This window comes from Microcebus murinus, chromosome 8 (assembly GCF_040939455.1).
Source record: "Microcebus murinus isolate Inina chromosome 8, M.murinus_Inina_mat1.0, whole genome shotgun sequence".
In the NCBI taxonomy this organism is placed as follows: domain Eukaryota; kingdom Metazoa; phylum Chordata; class Mammalia; order Primates; family Cheirogaleidae; genus Microcebus; species Microcebus murinus.
In genome coordinates this window covers 74820690-74841441 of record NC_134111.1, presented here as the reverse complement: position 1 = coordinate 74841441, position 20752 = coordinate 74820690, and the positions used below count along the sequence as shown (strand labels likewise).

Genomic DNA, 20752 nt, shown 5'->3' with positions numbered 1-20752 from the left:
GGTACAAGTGAAGTTTTGTTATGTGAATATACATATAGTGGTGAAGTCTGGGCTTTTAGTGTGCCGGTCACCTGAATAGTGTACATTGTATCCATTGGGTACATTTTCATTCCTCCCCACCCTCCCAGCCTCCCCAGTTCTGAGTCTCCAATGTCCATTATTTCACTCTATAAGACCATGTGTACCAATTGCTTAGTTCCTACTTTTAAGTAAAAGCATGTGGTATTTAGTTTTCCATTCCTGAGTTACTTCACTTAGGATAACGGCCTTTGGTTCTATTCAAGTTGCCGCAAAAGACATTATTTCATTCTGTTTTATGGCTGAATAGTATTTCATGGTGAATATATATACTATATTTTCTTTACACACTCATTGGATGATGGCACTTAGGTTAATTCCATATCTTTGCTATTGTGAATTGTGCTGCAGTAAACATACAAATATAGGTGTCTTTTTGATATAATGACTTCTTTTCGTTTGGGTAGATACCCAGTAGTGGGCTTACTGAATCGAATGGTAGATCTACCTTCAGTTCTTTGAGAAGTCTTCATACTGTCTTCCATAGAGGTTGTACTAATTTACATTCCCACCAATAGTGTATAAATGTTCCCTTTTCACTACATCTGTACCAATATCTTTTTTTTTTTTCAATAATGGCCATTCTAATTAGAGTAAGATGGTATTTCATTGTGGTTTTAATTTGCGTTTCTCTGATTGATTAATGATGTTGAGCATTTTTTCATGTTTGCTGGCCTTTTGTATATTGAAAGGTATAGTTTTAGAAAAAGCCCTGAAATGGGAAATTTAGCTTAGTTTGAACATTACAATGTGAAGAAATAAAGGATTTTAACATGATTAGAATTTAATACTTTAGCCTTATATGTATTCATACATCTGTTTCATACAATAATAAAAGTTTTAAGAACATATATTGAGATGCAGAAAGCTATTTTGGAACATAAGATATTAGCTTCAGAATTATTACTTTAAATGCCTGGAAAAATTTAAGATACTTAATCCCCAATGCAGCAGTGTTAGGAAATGAGGCCTAATGGGGTGATTAGGCCATGAGAGCAGAGTGAATGGATTAGTTCTGTTATTGAGAGAGTGGGTTTGTTTTCACAGGAATGGGTTGGTTATAAACTGATTTTGATCTCCATTTGTCTGTCTGTCTCTCTGCCTCTCTCACCCTCTCTTGCCCTTCTGCCTTCCCCATGGGATGACACAGCAAGAAGGCCCTCAAAAGATGCTGGGCCCTTGATCTTGGACTTACCAGCCTCCATAACTATAAGAAATAAGTTTCTGTTCCTTATAAATTATCTAGCCTCAGGTATTCTGTTGTAGCAACGCAAAATGGACTAAGACAGAAAACTGGTACTGAGAGGTGGGACTGTTGTTATGTCAAATATCTGAAAATGTAGAAATGGCTTTGGACTGGGTAATAGATAGAGGCTTGAAGAATTTAGAGGAGTAGGCTAGGAAAAGGTTAAGTTTCCATAAATGGAGTATGTCTGAGCCCATTTTCCATTACGATAAAGGAATACCTGGGGCTAGATAATTTATAAAGAAAAGAGGTTTATTTGCCTTACAGTTCTTCAGACTGTATAAGCAGCATGGTGCCAGCATTTGCTTCTGGTGAGGGATTCAGGGAACGTTCACCCCTGGTGAAAGGCAAAGGGGAACAGGCATCACATGGTGAGAGGAAAGAGGGGACAGGCTCTTTTTAACAATTAGATCTCACAGAAACTACTAGAGTGAGAAGTCACTTGTTACTATGAGGATAGCACCAAGCCACACCCCGCCTCCATGACTCAAACACCTCCAACACTGAGGATCAACTTTCAACGTGAGATTTGGAGGGCGTAAGTATCCAAACGGTATCAGGGTGTTAAAGGTGATTCTGGTGAGGGCTCAGAAAAAGAGTAGAGCTGTAGAGAAAGTCTGAAACTTCTACGAGATTACATAAGTGGTTGTAAGGAGAATATTCATAGAAATACAGACGATAAAGGCAATTCTGATGAGGTTTCAGGTAGAAATGAAATACAAGATATTGGACACTGGAATATAGGTCATCCCTGTTATAAAGTGACAAATAATTTAGCTGAACTGTGTCCATGCCTGAGAGCTTTCTGGGAGGCAGAATTTAAGAGTGATAAACTAGGATATCTGGTGGAAGAAATTTCTAAGCAAAATATTGGAGAAGTTTCATGGCTACTTTTAACTGTATGAAGTAAAATGTGAGAGGAGAAAAATGATTTAAAGATGGAATTTATATTTAAAAGGGAAGTAGAAATGAAAGATTTAAAAAATTCCCATCTTAGCCATGTAAAAAATGAAAAAGTGTGTTTAGGAGAGCAAACCAAAGGTGTGGCAAAGAGACTATTTGCTAAGGAAATTATTAATAGTATGAATAGAGAGATGCTCTTCATCAAGACAATGGGAGAATGACCCTGAAGGCATTTCAGAGATCATGAAGGCAAGCTAGGACCTTGAAAGCAAGGTTTCCATAGAGGTGCCCATGAGATCTCAGCATTCACTGCCCTGTGCCTCCTCAAGTCTCTGCTCCCTACATCCTGGCACAGTGCTCCACCATTACAGCAGTCATAGCTGACACCAACCTGGTTGTAGTTCATGCTGTCACCCCATAGGACACAAGTAGTAAGCCTTGGCAGCATTCATGAGATGCTAATTCTGCAGGTGCACAGAGTTTTCAAGCTGTGGAGGGGGACCTCCACCTAGATTTCAAAGGATATTCCAGAGAGCCTGGGAGTTCAGGTAGAGATTTGTCATGGGGAGCAGGGGGAATTCAGTAGGGAGCCTCAACCTGGGCAATGCCCAGCAGAACTGAGGGGTTGCAGCTTCCACAGAGACCCCAGAACTTTAAAGATACCAGCATGCAATGCCAGCCTGGGAAAGCTATATGCACAAAACTCTAACCTGTGAGGGCTGCTATGTGGGGTAAGCCCCAAAAAGCTGTGTGGGCAGGGCTGCCAGAGGCCTTGGGGGCCCAACCCCTGCCCCAGTATGCCCAAAAGGTGGGGCATAGGGTCAAGAAAGATTATTCTGGAGCCTTAACATTTGATGTTTTTCACTTTGTTGAGTTTTGTACTTACTTGGGACCAGTTACCCTATCTTCTTATCTATTTATTTCTTTAGGAATGTAAATGTCTCTTCTATACCTGTTCCACCATTTTATTTGGGAAATAGATAACTTTTTTAATTTCATAGGCTCACAGCTAGAGGGGAATTTGGTAAGGATAAATTATCTCATCCATATCTTGATTTAGATGAGACTGTGAACTTTTGAGTTGGTACTGGAATACATTAAGACTTTGGGGCTATTGGGATGAAATGAATGTATTTTATATATGAGAAGGACATGAATTTGGGGGGCTGGGGCAGAATGCTATGGTTTGAATGTATCCCCTAAAAGGTATGTGTTGGAAATTTAATCCCCAATGCAACAGTGTTGGGAGATGAGACCTTTAAGAGGTAATTAGGCCATGAGGGCTTTACCCCCATGAATGGATTAATACCATTGGCACAGGAGTGGGTTTGTTATCCACAAGAGTGGGTTTGTTTTAAAAGGGCAAGTTCAGCCCTTGCTCTCTTTTGACTTCTCTTACCCTCTTGCTTCACACCATGGGATGACACTGTAGGAAGGCCCTTGCCAGATGTGGGCAGCTTGATCTTGGACTTCCCAGCCTCCAGAACTGTAAGAAATAAAAGTGGCAATACCATAGACAATGAGGTTACTCTACGGTACAATTATTGCTAATTGAAAACTTTTTCCAATACTTCCTTGTAATGACTTTCAAGATAGTAGACATAGGCAATTTTTAACCGTTTCTATAGAAACTGAATTTTTTAAAAAGAGAGGAAAAAAATTTTAAAAGTTCTGTTCCTTATAAATTACCCAGTCTCAGGTATTCTGTTATAGCAGCACAAAAGAGATGAAAACAAGTACCTATAAAACTGTTCTTCTAATATCCTTTGAATTCTTCTAGTCATAGACCATCTTTTGGAGTAAATATGATAGAACAAGCTTCTTATTCTGTTATTTCCAACTACTCATTGGAAAAGAGAAAAAGTATAAAGTAGAACCCATCTTTGCATTACCATTAACTAGTTCCGTGACCTTAGGCAATCATTTGTCTTATAAAAGCTTCAATTTTCCCATTTTATAAATAAAAGAGTGGAACTAGATACTGAGAATAAATATGTTAATACTACTTTGCAGATGACTTATTTTGCCTTATTTGGTCTTCAGAACTTTGTAAATACTTCACATACATTAAATTATTTAATCTTCATATAACCCTTTAAGGTTGACACTATTATCCTAGTTTTACAGATGAGACAACTAAGGCATGGAAATTCTGAGTAATTTGAAAATTCTATAAAAGAAGTCTATGGGCCAGGTGCGATGGCTCATGCCTATAATCCTAGCACTCTGGGAGGCGAAGGCGGGCGGATTGCTCAAGGTCAGGAGTTCGAAACCAGCCTGAGCAAGAACAAGACCCTGTCTCTACTATAAATACAAAGAAATTAATTGGCCAACTAATATATATAGAAAAAAGTTAGCCAGGCATGGTGGCACATGCCTGTAGTCCCAGCTACTTGGGAGGCTGAGGCAGCAGATTGCTTGAGCCCAGGAGTTTGAGGTTGCCGTGAGCTAGGCTGGCGCCATGCCACTCACTCTAGCCTGGGCAACTGGGTGAGACTCTGTCTCAAAAAAAAAAAGGCTATGAAACAAGCCAGTTTCCTCTGAAGAGGCTTTATAAGGAATGTCAAATTAAATCTATGGTGTATCTAAGAATAAAAGCAAATGCCTAGTGAGGAAAATAGGGCTTGTTTTCTCATTGCCCACCACTGTCTTGCTCTTGGGCAAGTCATTAACTGCTCTGGATTTAAAATGAGAGAGGTGGTTTCAAGACTGTTGAATTGCCTATTACCCTAAAAGTATATATTTCTAAAATTATATCTGAACACAGCCTTTAAAAAACTATTTAAATAAGATTCCTGAATATATATTTAAAGTGTTTTTTGCTGTACTTTGCATTATACTTTTCAATTTACTCATGCAGATCAGACATATAATTAATCCAATAAATTATATATATTATATAAAGATGTTATGTAAAATGTATTTATGTTATGTAAAATGAGATACAGTACATTAAAGAGTTTATTTAGTAGTGCTCACTCTTGTTGTTTCCTTGAATTATCATTACCTATAAGCAAATTAGAGGTGTGTGCCAACCCCAGTTATTTTGGAGCTACTTTCACAGAGACTTTCTGACTGCTGATATTTATGCACATATATTTTAGCCTAGGCCCACAATTCACTGAAGATCATGATCTTTCCACTTCCTACTTTATAATTCTTTTAGTTTCTTACATAAGACTCCTCTCTAAGGTCTTGAATTGAATTTTTTAGGAAATACAGACTCATTCATGAAAGGTATCTAGAACATAGATTGTCTACACAGCGTTATAGTTAGGTATGTATAGCAAATGTATCATAGATTACCCAAATGACTACTGGAGGATAGGTGAAAAATGAAGGATAAGTAAAAGCTGTTTTTTATACTTCCAGTGAAGCACAACTTTGAATAATGTAAATAATCTTTGGCAGCCACAGAAATGTTCAGAACCACCAGGAGTGCAATGATATGATCTTCAAAAAAATTTTTTTACTTTATTTTTTGAACTGACATTAAGGGCCAGGGTGAAAATAGAAGTACTCAATACAAACATTTACTATAATCTGACTAAGAGACATTCCCTGTGTACATAGAAGTATAGAATATGGAGGCATTTAACTTTAACCACTTAATGTATGTATTTCAAGTAGTCAGAGTTATTAGATGACAGATCCAAGGGTGTAACATGTCAGGGGTCAGAGGAAAGGGGTGGTAGTAACAATGGTAATGATAGCAACAAAATTTACATTTATTCTGTGCTTCTTATGTTACTAACACAGTGTTAGACACTTTAGCCCACTAAGTCACACAAAACCCTATTTTCATCCTTTGACAAATGAAGAAATTGAGGCTGAGAGAGGCAAAATGACTTGTCCAAAGTTAGATGGTTAGTTAGTTGCAGAAACTATTTGAATTCAAGCAGTCTGCTCCTGAGACTTTACTCTGAACCACCGTGCTCTCACAATCACTAATTAGACACACATTTGTTAAATGCCACCCAGTGCCAACTTGTTTACATAATCATTTCTTTAATTCTCTTTCAGATAAATCAAAACCCAAGAAGCATCATGGACATAAAAATACCAATAAAAAAGAAAAAGCAGTGAGTAGATTGAGATATCCTTTAAAAACCATTGTTAACATTTTACTTTGTTTTGAATTAACAATTACTGAGTATCTTTCATCAAGAAAGAATATACCTTATTATTATAAATTTATTATAAATCAATTTTATTATTTTTAATTTTATAGTTATTATAAATTTATAAATTATTAAAAAGCAATATAAACATAACATCAGCTTTAGCAGGTATACTATTTAATTTGTTGCTTTTGCCTTCTCCCAAATAGCTATTGCTTAATAGACCACAATGGCACCAGAAAAATACAAACTATGGCCATCCATTATAATATGAGCAGTTTTAAAGAAGCCATTCTCCTCATACCAATTTCCCATTAATACCTGAGGTTAACTATCTTGGATTCCTTTCTTTGAACACTGAAAATTTGTAATTGTTCAAGATTCAGTTGTTGAAATGTCATACCACATGAATAGCAATAAGTATTTCAGAAATGAGACAGAAATTGTGTGGCTTGGGATGAGGATAAGGCAAGAAAGAAATACTGAGATGAAAGATGAGAAGAGGAAAAAAAAAAAACTTGGTCTACCTCATATTTTGCATTCAGAAGGCAAGAACCATACTCACACAGGGAAGAAGATTCCAAGCCTTAAAAGAAGTGTCAGTGTTTTTTCTTACAATTTTTAATGTAAATTTTGGCTTATTGTTGTTACCACTAATAGCTGCTGTTTGTTGTCTACTCTGTGACTTTCCCATAAAGGTGTCAGTAGTGTTAGGCAAGTGTTTGCAAGTATACTCTGAAAATATTTTCCTACTCCCAAGTATGCTACACTTTCCACTCCTTCTAAGATCACTGGTAGCCAAGGCTAGAGGCCACCTGTGGATGTGGTAAACTGCATGCCACAAGTCCCCAGGGGCCTAGACTGGGGACAGTTGAGGCCTAGGTGGAGTGTAGGTTATTCAACTCAGGTAAAAAACTACAAATGGTGGGTATATTTTTTTGTTAAGAGGCCTCTCTAGGCCGGGCACAGTAGCTCACGCCTGTAATCCTAGCACTCTGGGAGGCCGAGGCAGGAGGATCTCTCAAGGTCAGGAGTTCAAAACCAGCCTGAGCAAGATCGAGACCCCCGTCTCTACTAAAAATAGAAAGAAAATTGGCCAACTAAAAATATATAGAAAAAATTAGCCAGGCATGGTGGTGTATGCCTGTAGTCCCAGCTACTCGGGAGGCTGAGGCAGGAGGATTGCTTCAGCCCAGGAATTTGAAGTTGCTGTGAGCTAGGCTGATGCCATGACACTCTAGCCTGGGCAACAGAGTGAGACTCTGTCTCAAAAAAAAAAAAAAAAAAAATAGAGGTCTCTCTATTTCAGAAAAACTACCTTTGCTACTAATATTAGTCCCAAAACATACTCAAACACACACACACAATATTCATATAATTTCTATACATAAGTTCATCACTTTAAGATACAGGCAGAAAAAAAAGAGAAAAGTTATGGGAGATAAATGAAAAAGAGAGATTTATCATGGCATTAGGGAGAGGTACAATGGCTAATGAAAGAGAAAGGACAGTCTTCATATATGCCAATATAGTAGAAATCCAGATGAGATAAGGACATCCTAACTTATCTTCACAAATCTTCATCTGATACTGCTACTGTTTAATGTATAAAGTTATTACTTAAGAGCATCAAGCAATAAAGGAACCTACACACATGCAGAAGTTTTATATTAAAATGAATAAACTTCAGTTTTGCCAAGATGGAATAGCCCCATTCCTCCCAGGTCCTCCTCCTTACAACTAAAATGTAGACATAACACAACAACCAAGCACAAGAAGTCTCTGAAAGATGGAAAGAAGAAAGTGAGATGCCTGGCAATCTCAGGACTTGAGGAAGGACATGATGGTAAGTTCCCTAAGTTTCCTTATTGCGTCCCGTATGTTCTGAACAGAATGTTATAGAAGCTTCCAATCAGAAACTGCCTAAGAGGATACATAAAAAATCTCTAAGGAAAGCCTGCTGCTCCTAGCTAAATGATCTGGAAAAGAGTGGGCAACAGCAAAACATCTTTTTGGCAATATCTATCCTACTGTAGTCAAACAACGATGGAAAAATCACATTCCTCCTCTCCCCCCACATGGTATCAGTGGATCCAAGCAGAAAATTGATTCATCTCATTGCCACCCCCTCAACCCTGGAAAGAAGGTAGTCTGCTCTAATTTCCCAATAGGTGTCCATGGGACCAAGCAGGCAGCCAAACTTCATTTCCATCCAGAGGATTAAGGCAGTGCTCCAATCCCCTGCCTAAATAATGTTGTCAGACTAAGCTGGCAGTTGATCTTTCATTGCTTGCAGGGTGAAAGCAACCAATGCTCTGGTTCCCCCACCAAGGCAGTGTCAGTTGGGTCCAGTGGCAAGCTGAATCCCTTTCTCCACCTGGTTGCAATAAAACTTACTGAGGCCATGCAAGTGGCCCTCGTCACGACTAGACTTTAGACTCCCCTCCATGTCAGCAAGACCCAGTGCGTAGCTGGGCCTTCACCCCTCCCTTGTATCAATGAGACAAAACTAGGTGATGGGAGGCAGACTACATGGCACTCTGTTTTTCTCCTCTACTCTCTGGTGCCAGGAGGCACAGGGGACAGATGATCTTATACTCACATTTGGAAACAAGAGGTGGTATGAGTTTCTGCCCCACTTTTGCTGGAAGAGTATCAGCAAGGCCAAGGAAAAAGCTTGACTTCCACCCTACCTGCCTGCAACCAGACAGTATAAGTCAGTGCCCCACTTTTGCTGAGGTTATGTCAGGGGGGCCAAGCAGGAAATTGGACATGCATACCCACAGGCTGGCTCCCATGTCACACATCAACAGGGTGACTATCTGCTCATAAAAGACTTAATCCAGAGTCTCATAATATCCTAAATGTCTAGTATACAATTAAAAATTATTTATAGCAAGGAAAATCATAACATGAATGAGAAAAGATAATAAATGCCAAAACCAAGATGAATCCAATGTTAAAAATTACCTGACAAGAATTTTAAGCAGCTTCCAAAAAATGTTTCATCAAGCAATTATAAATTCTCTAGAAATAAATGAAAAATTAAAATTCTCATCAGAGAAATAGAAGTTATTTAAAAAGATCAAATGGAAATTATAGAACTGAAAAAGACAATAACCAAAATAAAAATATCACTGACTCAGCTTAATGATAAAGTAGAGATGACAGAGGATATAAGCAGTGAATTTGAGGAAAGATCAATAGAATTTACCTAATTTGAGCAACAGAGATAAAGGAGACTAAAAAGAAAATAAACAGAGTTTCAGAGACCTGTGGAACAATAACAAAAGAGTTAATGTTCATATCATCAGAGTCTCAGAAAGAGAAGAAAGGATAGAGGGAAAGGGAAAGAAGAAAGGAGGGTGTGTGTGTGTGTGTGTGTGTATGTATGAGAGAGAGAGAGAGGAGGGAGAGAGAGAGAGAGAGAGAAAGAGAGTGAGAGAGAAAGTGTGCACGCAAGTACATTTTTAAAATACTAGCCAAAAATGTCCCAAATTTGGTGGAAGACAAACATATAGATTTGGGAAGCTAAGAAAATCCCAAATAGGATAAACTCAAAGAAATCTATACAAAGACACACACCATTATTAAAATTCTAAAAACTATAAACTGGAAAAATCTTAAAAGTAGTCAGAAACAATGCATTACCTATGGGGAAATACCAATTTGAATGACAGTGATTTTCTTATCTAAAATCATGGAGGCCATAGGATGTGACACAATATTTTTCAAGTGCTGGGGGAAAACACTGTTTAACTGTGTTTTCCCACAGTTAAAACACTGTTTAACTGTGAATTCTATACCCTGCAAAACTATCCTTCATGAATAAAAGAGAAATAAAGATATTCTCAAAGGAAACCTAAGATAATTTGTTGGTATCAAACATACTCTTAAAGAATAGCTAAAAGAGAAACAGCTCTTAAAGAAACACAAAGAAAATTATAATAGGAGGAGGCTTGGAATTTCAAAAAGAAAGTAACATCATAATGTACAACTATAATAGATTATTATATTCATTATTATACTCATATAAAAACTCATGAGTTTTTAAATAATATGTGATGGTTGAAGCAAATGTTATAACACCACCTGATGTGATGCATAATAAAGTTTGAGGGAATACTTAAGAAGTTTATATTTTAAAAGTAGGGATGGTGAATGGGCCTAAAATAGAAGCAAGATTTCTACAGTTCACTTGAAGTGATATAACATCTATACCCTAGACTGTAATAAGTTATGTAAATATATTATAATACCTAGAGCAACCACTAAGAAAACTATACAAAGTGATGTACTCAAAAACACTGTAAATAAATCAAGATGAAATCCTAAAAAAGTTCAGATAACCCATAGAAAGGTAAGAAAACAGAAACAGAGGAATGAGAAGTAGAGGAAATAATCAGAAAATAAGAAAATGGCAGACTTAAGCCCCAACATGTCAGTAATTATTAATACCTTAAATTTAAATGGTATAGAAATGTCATTTAAGAGACAGACTTGGCAGTGTGAATAAAACACGTGATTCAAAACAAAAAAAACCAGATTCAATAATATGCTGCATATGAGAAACTAACTTCAAATACAATGATATAGGTAGATTAAAAGTGAAAGAATGGGGAAAGATATGTCATGCAAATGTTAGTTATGAAAAGCAGGAATGGCTGTATTCATATTAGATAAACTAGACTTCAGTGCAAAGAAAATTATTAAAGACAAAGAGGTATGCTATATAATAAGTATCAAACTTTAAGGAAGACGTAACAATCCTAAAGCAACAGTGTCTGAAAATAAAATACATGAGACAAAATTCAGTAGAACTGAAAGAGAAAATAAAATACACAGTTATAGTTGAGGAGACCAATACCCCACTCTCAGCAATTTATAGAACTGCTAGGCAGAAAATCAACAAGAATGTAAGATCTGAACAACACAATCAACAAACAAGATCTGACACTCCATCCAACAATATAGCAGAATATACATTGTTTTCAAGTATCCATAGAACATTCACCAAAATAGACCACATCATGGGCCATAAAACAAAGTTCAGCAAATTTAGAATAATTAAAACCATATGAAGTATGTTTTTTGACCATAATGGAATATAGGGAGTTCAAAGGATTTGGGGACTGATCAAGAAAAAAGATATGACCATGAAGAGGCACACATAAGCTTTATTTGGGTGGTTCTTTGACAGGTCTGCATGCAGGGGCAGTCCCTTGTAGCATGAGACTATCCAGAGGTTATAGCTTGGGGGTAAGGGAGCATCACTCAAAAGAGAAAGTAGCAAGGAATTTCCTAAGGGATGGAGTGACAGGAAGGGGGATTACATGTCTACATGGTTTCATTCAGCAACTTGGCAGGCAGTTTCTAGGTCAGGCAGCTCCAATGGGAAGCAGGAACTTGGGGTCTTTATATCCCTAGGTTTTATCTTATCGATGGCCAGCAGAGGCTGGGCACAGTTTTGTGGGGTATGCAAAGCAGATAGGCTCTAAGTAGCTAAAAATATGCTTATCTGGATTATATTTAAAACAATTCAGTGTGTACAAATTTTAGTCTGGTACTGACAGACTTTTGAGATCATGGGTCTCAAACCTGCTGTGAAGATATAAACAACATAAGTGATGGGGTGTGGGGAGAAACATACAGAGACCATGTTTGTCTTCTCTATATAACATGGAATCAAAATTGAAGTAAATAATGGAATGATAACAGAAAATCTCCAAACACTTGGAAATTAAAAGTACATAATTCTAAATAATTCTTGGGTCAAAGAGAAAGTCTCAAATGGAATAAAAAACATACAACTCAATAAAAAAGAAAATACGTATCAAAATGTGTAGGTCATAGCTAAAACAATGTTTAAAGAAATGTACAGCACTAAAAGCATACATTGGAAAAAATATTCTCAAATCGGTAATCTAAGCATCTACCTCAAGTACCTAGAAAAAGAAGAACAAATAAACTCAAAGCAAGCAGAAGGAAGGAAATAATAAAGATAAGAGCAGAAATCAATAAAACTGAAAATGAAAAAATATTAAATCAGGATGTCACAAGTCTCGGTACAAAGAAAAAATTTTATAAAATTTTGAAATGAATATTTTGTAAATAAAGGAACATTTAGCTACAATTTCCCATTTTACCCATGTATGGCAACTTTTGGGACACCCTGTGGATGAAATCAATAAAACAAAAAATCTGATTTTTCAATATTATCAGTAAAATTGATAAACCTCTAGTGAGACTACCAAAGATAAAAAAGAGAAGATATAAATTACCAGTATCAGGAATAAAATATCACTACAGATCTCACAGTTATTGAAAAGATAATAAGTGAATGCTATTAATATTAATAACTATGCTCATAAATATGACAATTTAAAGGAAACAGATCATTCCCTAGAAAACCACAAATTACCGAACTCAACCAGGATGAAGTAGACAACCTGAATAGTCCTATGGCCATTAAAGAAATTGAATTGGTAATTTAAAAGCTCCTGGAAAATAAATCTCCATGCCTAGATGGTTTCATAGGAAAATGTTACCAAACACATAAAAAAGAATTATCACCAATTTTATACAATCTATTCACTTCCCAACTCATTTCATGAAGCTAGTATTGCTGTGTTATCAAAACCAGATGAAAACAGTACAAAAAAGATAACTACAAATCAATGATCTCTGATGAATTTAAATGCAAAAATCCTCAACAAAATATAGCAATATATAAAAGAATTATACACTATGGCCAAATGAGATTTATTCTGGATATGCAAGGCTGGTTCAATATTTGAAAATCAATCTATGTAACCTGTATCAATAGACTAAAGATATGAAATCATATGACAACATAAATTGACACAAAGTTTTTCACAAAATTCAGCACTCAATCACAATATCAAAACTGTCAACAGACTAGTAATAAAAGTTAACTTTCTCAACTTGATAAAGAGCATCTACAAAACCCTATAGCTTACATTTATACTTAATGGTAAAAAACTGAATGTTTTCCCTCTAAGATCAGGAACAAGGCAAGGATTTGTGCTCTTCCCACCCTTTTTCAATATAGAAAGGAAATAAAAGTCATACAGATTGGAACATAAGAAATAAAACAGTCTGTTTTCAGATGATATGATTATCTACGCAGAAAACATCAAGGAGTCTACCAAAACTAAACAATACAAAACAAAACACTAGAAATAATAAGAGGATTCAGCAAGACTGAAGGATACAAATTCAACATGCAAAAATCAATAGCATTTCTAAATACTAACAAGGAACATGTGGAAATAAAAATTTAAAGCACAATAATATTTAACATAACTCAAAGGAAATTAAATACTTATAAATCTAACAAAACATGTACAGAATCTGTATGATGAAAATTATAAAATGCTAACGAAAGAAATCAAAGACCTAAATAAATGAAGAGACATACCATGTTCTTGGATTGGAAGATTCAACATAATAAAGATGTCAATTCTCCTCAAATTGATCTGTAGATTTAATGCCATTTCTATCTATATTACAGCTTTTTGTGGACATAGACAAGATCATTCTAAAATGTATGTAGAAAGGTACAGACCCTAGAATAGCTAAAATAGTCTTAAAGAAAGAATAAAGTGGGAGGAATCATGTTACTTGATATTAGGCAATCAGAATCAAGAAAATATGGTATTGGAGGAGAGACAAATAGCTAAATGAAACAGAACAGATATCCCAGAAATAGTCCCACAAAAATATACCCAACTGATTTTTGACAATGATGCAAAAGCAATTAAATGTAGGCAATACAGTCTTTTCAACAACTAGTGCTGGAGCAATTGGACATCCATGGACAAAAAAATGAACCTTGACCTAAGTCTCATACCTAAAATTAAAAACACAAGAAAACTAAATATTGGTGATATGTGGAGAAATTGCTGGTGGAAGCTTAAATTTTATAGCTACTCCTGAAAACAGTTTGCCAGTTTGTTAAAATATTAAACATAAAGCTGCCATATGACCCAGCAATTGCACTCTTGAGCATTTATCCCAGAAAAATTAAGACTTATATATTCACAAAAAAAACCCTGTAAGCACATATTCATAGCAGCCATATTCATAATAGTTCCAAACTGGAAACAACCCAGATGTCCTTCAGTTGGTGAATAGTTAAACAAACTATGGTACATCAATACCATGGAATAATACTCAACAATGAAAAGGAACAGATTATTGATACATACAATAACCTGAATGAATTTTTAGACAATTATGCCAGTGAAAAAAGGACAATCCCAAAATGTTATATACTGTCTGATTCCATTTATATAACATTTTTGAGATGGTGAAATTATAAAAATGGAGAACAGATTAGTTGATTAAGTAGGGGATTGGGACAGGAAGAAAATGAGTGTGACTATAAAAGGATGTTAGGAATCTTTGTGGAAAAATGTTCTGCATCTTAACTGCATAATGTCAATACTGTAGTTGTGAAATTGTACCACACTTTTGCAAGATGTTACTATTGAGGGAAACTGAATAAAGACAGTAACATGGGGGCCAGCCATGGTGGCTCACACCTGTAGTCCCAGCACTTTGGGAGGCTGAGACAGGAGGATGGCTTGAGCCCAGGAGTTAAAGGTTGCAGTGAGCTATGATCATGCCACTGCACTTAAGCCTGGGCAACGGAACAAGACCCTATCTCTTAAAAAAAGAAGAAGAAAGAAGTAGAAGAAAGAAGAAAGAGAAGGAGGAGGGTACTTGGACTCTTTGTTATTTTTTACAACTGTATGTGAATCTATAGTCATTTCAAAATAAAAAGTTTAATTTTTAAAAGAGTATAATTTTTTAAGGAAAAAGAAAACTTACCTTAAATGTTTTCCTTAAGGATGGTAGTCAGATACAACATATACAATGAAATTAAAATGAACAAGATAAATTCATTCAGTAACCCATAAAACATAGATTCCAGTATATACAAACAACAAACTTAGAATGTTCAAAGACTCTATCGCCTAAGGCAACAGGCTTGTAAATTGAAGACATCTCAGAGTTCTAGAACAAATTCCAAATAGTCTAAGCTAATTGCTTCACAAACAAGTCACAAAATCTTCAGAATTCTATTGGAAAATAAACTCTAGAGTTGCTTGAAGTTAAAAGAAGAATTTTTTTATGAGCCAAGGTAGATAGTGTGTTAAAGAAATGCAACATTTTGAGGCAAACTTCTGGAGTACTAATCTGAATTGGAAAGGACTGATAACTTCTCTTTCAACTCATAGCTGATTCAGGTGACAGTCTTTCAATAGTTTCTTCACATTCTTAGAGCCCCTTCATAAATTAAGATTTTCAAGATATAGCTTAATCAGCTTCTGTTAAAACTCTGACATTGATTAGACCCTAAATCATTTCCCCAAAAGTCAGGATATAAGAAAGGTGGGGAGGGATGGGGAATTTAATTTTACCCCTCAATGAAAAGCAGTGTTTGGTGGTGGTAAGAGAACTAGGATACTATAGTAAAAAAAAAAGCTTGGATTTTACAGGCAGAAATATCTAGGTTCAAATCCAGATTCCTCTACTTCAATGGGCATATAACATTGGGCAATTTACAGCTGAGTTTCAGTTTTCTCACCTGCAAAATGAGTATACTATCACCTATTTCAAAGAATTTTAAAGGGCTTGGAACATAATAGGCACTTGCTAAATGGTAAGTATTATCTTTATTCCTCTGTGCATATTTAATTTTGATAGATACTACCAGATTGTCCTTTAAACTAGATGTACTAATTTGCATTTGCACCCAAAATGTAGGAAAATACCCATTATCCCATACGCACATTTTAGTTTTTGTTAATTTGATGCATAAAAATAATAATCCACTGATATTTTAATTTGCATTTTCCTAATTATTGAGTGAGCAATTTTCATGTGTTTATTATACATTTGTATTTCTGGTATGTGTTTATAATCACTGCCCATATTTATAAATTGGGTTGTATGTTTGCTTATTTATATGTGAGAATGCTTTATATATTTTGGATAATGATACTTCATTATCTGTACTGTTTTTTATTTATGTATTTTAACTTCTTTGGGGTCATAGATATTTTAAATGTTAATGTGATTACATTTGGCACTTTTTCTTTTGTGGTTGTTGGTTTATATCTTGTTTAGAAGGTCCTCCTCCCCAAGATTATGTCAGTATTCTCCTAGATGTTTTTAGTACATTCTTTTCTAGTAAATGCTTTTCTGTTGAGTTATACTTTATTTTGGGTAGGACTTAAGAATTCACCAATATCTTTGCTGAAATAGACAATTGTCTCAATGCTATTTATTAAATTTTCCATGTACTAATAGTAAATATATTTCACCTGTCAGCACCCCTCCCTGAGGAAAACATCCCTGTCCCAACTTCAGTCCCTAGTGGGATGGCAATCTTGACACTCTGCCTCTGTGGCTATAAGGACGACCATATACTTTAATATAAGAATATTAAGAAAGGAAGTCTTTATTCTTTTATATCAAGACTAGCAATAGTTGTTTTCCTACCAAATGAAGAAAGAATGCCAATAAAGACCAACATGGAGAGATAGTGTCCTGATCACATTCAGTTCCTGGAACTAGCCATGCCTATCCCTTAAAGCTCTGAGTTAAATGAGCCAATACACTTCTTTTTTTAAAATTAAGTATATTATTTTTAAAGCTAACATCATAAAATGCATGCATATCTTTGAAGTTAAACATATATTACATATTAGGGTTGATTATACTTAAATGTTACCCCATTATTGTAGTAAGGAATGAAGGGAGAAGAGAGCAACTGTGGCCAAATCTTAGGAGCCTGGTTTATAGTAGTTGCTCTATATTTTTGTAAAATAATTAATAAGTGAATGAATGACGAATAGATTCATAAAAAATTGAATAAGGAATACTTTTAAAAAAATTAAATAAGATAATTAGTAAAATTTCTAAGTGTGAAAATAAAAAATGAATATTTTTTTAAATGACAGAATTTACTGTATGAAATAACACCATTTGGAATTTCCAATTAAATGACAAATAGAATATATTATAGTTTTGGTATAGATATCTTACCTCTTTTCATGAGAAAATTGGTAAAGCCTTTTTCCAGGAGTAGCTTGAGAGGTCTAAGTTTCAGAGCATTTAAAACCAAATGTAAAAAGAGACAAATGGGACTATATCAAACTTAAAAACTTCTGTACATCAAGAAAACAATCAACAGAATGGAAAGGCAGTCCTTGAAATGGGAGAGAATATTTGAACATCATACATCTGATAAGAGGTTAATATTCAGAATATATAAGGAACTCCTACAACTCAACAACAGCAACAAAAAACAAATAACCCAATTAAAAATGGACAGTTCTCCAAAGAAGATATACAAATGGCCAACAAGCATATGAAAAGATGCTTAACATCACGAATCATAACTGAAATGCTAATAAAAACCACAATGAGTTAGCACCTCACTCCCATTATAATGGCCACTATCAAACAACAGAAAATAACAAGTGTTGGCAAAAATGTGGAGAAATTGAAACCCTTATGCATTGTTGGTGGGAATGTAAAATAATGTAGCCATTGTGGAAAACAGTATGGAGGTTCCTCAAGAAATTAAAAATAGAATTACCATATGATCCAGTAATGCTACTGGTATATATCAAGAATATAAATCAAGATCTCAAAGAGATTTTGCACACTTACATTCATTGCAGCATTATTCATAATAGCTAAGAGGTGGAAACAACCCAAATGTCCTTAGATGAGTGGGTAAAGAAACTGTGGTATTTACATATGGTGGAATATTATGCAGCCTTAAAAAAGAAAGAAATCCTGTCATGTGCTACAACATGGATGACTTTGAGGACATTATGCCAAACAAAATGAGCCACTCGCAAAAGACCAAATACTGTATAATTCCACTCAAATGAAGCATCTAAAGTAATCAAATCATGGAAACATAAAGTAGAAAGGTGGTTAACAAAGGCCTGGGAGAGTTGGGGTGGGCAGGGAGATTAGTGTTTAATGGGTATAGAAGTTCAGTTTTACAAGAGGAAAAAGTTCTGGAGACGTGTTGCACAACAATGTAAATATACTTAATGCTACTTAACTGTACAGTTTAAAAGTAGTAGATTGTAAAATTAACGTTATATGCTTTTTTCTACAATTAAAAAATGAGAAAAACTCAATTATAGGATATGCAGACTCGACTATCTGTAATTACTTAAAGTTCAAACTTTGACATCTTTCATTTATATTATTTTTAGATCAACTAATATTAATTTTTTTTTTTTTTTTTTTTTTTGAGACAGAGTCTCGCTTTCTTGCCCAGGCTAGAGTGAGTGCCGTGGCGTCAGCCTCGCTCACAGCAACCTCAGACTCCTGGGCTCAAGCAATCCTCCTGCCTCAGCCTCCCGAGTAGCTGGGACTACAAGCACGAGCCACCATGCCCGGCTGATTTTATATTATATATATTAGTTGGCCAATTAATTTCTTTCTATTTTTATGGTAGAGACGGGGTCTCGCTCAGGCTGGTTTTGAACTCCTGACCTTGAGCAATCCGCCCGCCTCGGCCTCCCAGAGTGCTAGGATTACAGGCGTGAGCCACCGCGCCCGGCCTACTAATATTAATTTAAATAATTAACTATATTTAGTACTTTAAACAAACTGAAGTACAGTTTCATACACCTATACAAATTTGAAATTTCCTGCCATTGGCACTCTTCTGCTACGTTTTACTATCCTATAGTCATCCCAGTTTATATAAAAGCCTTTTATTCTTTGGAGCAAGATAATAAATCCATTTATGTCAGCCCAGATACATTTCTTTTTAAACTTACGTTAGTTCCTATAGTTTATGAATAAGAGTCTTGACTGCATAGATCATCTTTTCCCACTGCTTTGAAATTCAACGTTTATCGTATGCTATTTTAATATGCTAATCATTATATGCTTATTTAGCTGTTTCAGTATTCTATTCAATTAATATAATTTTGCCTGTTTCTACTAGATTACTATACAATTTTAATTACTATAGCTTTAAATTTATTTAATATTGGTAGGGAACATACATATCTACTTTTTCATCATTTTCTTGGTAATTCTTATAGATTGATTCTCACTGATAAAGTATTAGAATCATCTTGGCAAGTTCTATAACTAAGATTTTAATCAGAATTTCATTGAATTATAAATTAATTTGGTGTGGTTTGATATCTTTACAAAATTTTCATCAAGGAAAATTCCTAGGACATCAAGGAAATGTCCTATATTTTCTTTTTTTCTTTTGCCATGTTTTTGAGATTTATTCACATTGTCACATGTACCAATAGGTAACTTTTTTATTGCTGACTAGTATTCCAATTATGAATATACCACATTTTATTTATTTATTTATATGTGGACAAAACATTTGGGTTTTTCCAATTTTGGAATATTACAGATAATGTTTTGGGGTTTTTTTTTTTTAGCATACTAAATGCCCTAAATATTTATTGTAAGCTTTAATTTGATTGATGTATCATTTACTATAATATAGCAATTCTTTTTTTGTTTTCCTTTTTTTTTTATTTCAGCGTATTATGGGGGTACAAATGTAAGGTTATGTATATTGCCCTTGTCTCCCCTCCCCCCTCAAGTCAGAGCTTCAAGCGTGTCCATCCCCCAGGTGGTGCACATCGCACTCATTGCGTATGTATATACCCATCCCCTCCTCCCCTCCCACCTGCCCGACACCCGATAAATGTGGGGTTTTTTTTTATAACATTTTGGTTACATTTTATATCTTTGCCTCTCCCTAGCAAGGTTTAGAGGTATGCCCTTCCCCTCCACAATGCTCACTACATCCCTAAGATGTTGGTCTACCCCCCAACCCAAATCCCTGGTGAACACTACCACCATTTGAGCACCATAGTATTAACCAGTCAGTACCAATTTGATGGTGAGTACATGTGGATCCCATTTTTCTGATCTTGCGTCACCTCACTGTGGATAATGGACTTAAGCTTAATCCAGGATAGTATAAGCGGTGCTAGCTCCCTGTCATTTCTTAGAATTGAGTAATATTCCATTGTGAACATATACCAAATTTTAATAATCCACTCATGAATTGATGGGCACTTGGGTTGTTTCTACATCCTTGCTATAGTGAATTGTGCTGCCATAAACATTTGGGTGCAGATGCCTTTATAATAGAATGTCTTATGCTCTTTTGAGTAGATGCCTAATAGTGCTATTGCAGGATCGAATGGTATTTCTATTTTTAGCTCTTTGAGGTATCTCCAAATTCTTTTCAACAAAGGTTGCACTAGTTTGCAGTCCCACCAGCAGTCCCTTTGTAACTGTCAGACAAAGGGGGGAACTTCCAGTCTGATAGGGTAGTGGGGGTGCCATCCAGGAG

The 20752-nt window shown here is 35.4% G+C and overlaps 1 protein-coding gene and 1 non-coding gene across 4 annotated transcripts in view; both read left to right on the top strand.

Annotated features, from left to right (window-relative positions):
• CATSPERT (catsper channel auxiliary subunit tau) overlaps window positions 1–20752 on the top strand; it is a 185603-nt gene that overhangs the window by 144560 nt on the left and 20291 nt on the right. For all 3 annotated transcript variants that reach the window (XM_076005813.1, XM_012738994.3, XM_012738993.3), the window contains exon 15: window positions 6251–6309. In XM_076005813.1, coding sequence (XP_075861928.1) covers window positions 6251–6309 — 59 coding nt within the window. The remainder of the gene's footprint in view (window positions 1–6250; window positions 6310–20752) is intronic.
• Window positions 3723–3858, top strand: LOC142872802 (U4 spliceosomal RNA). Its single transcript, XR_012920888.1, has one exon. It is a non-coding gene; the product is annotated as a U4 spliceosomal RNA (small nuclear RNA).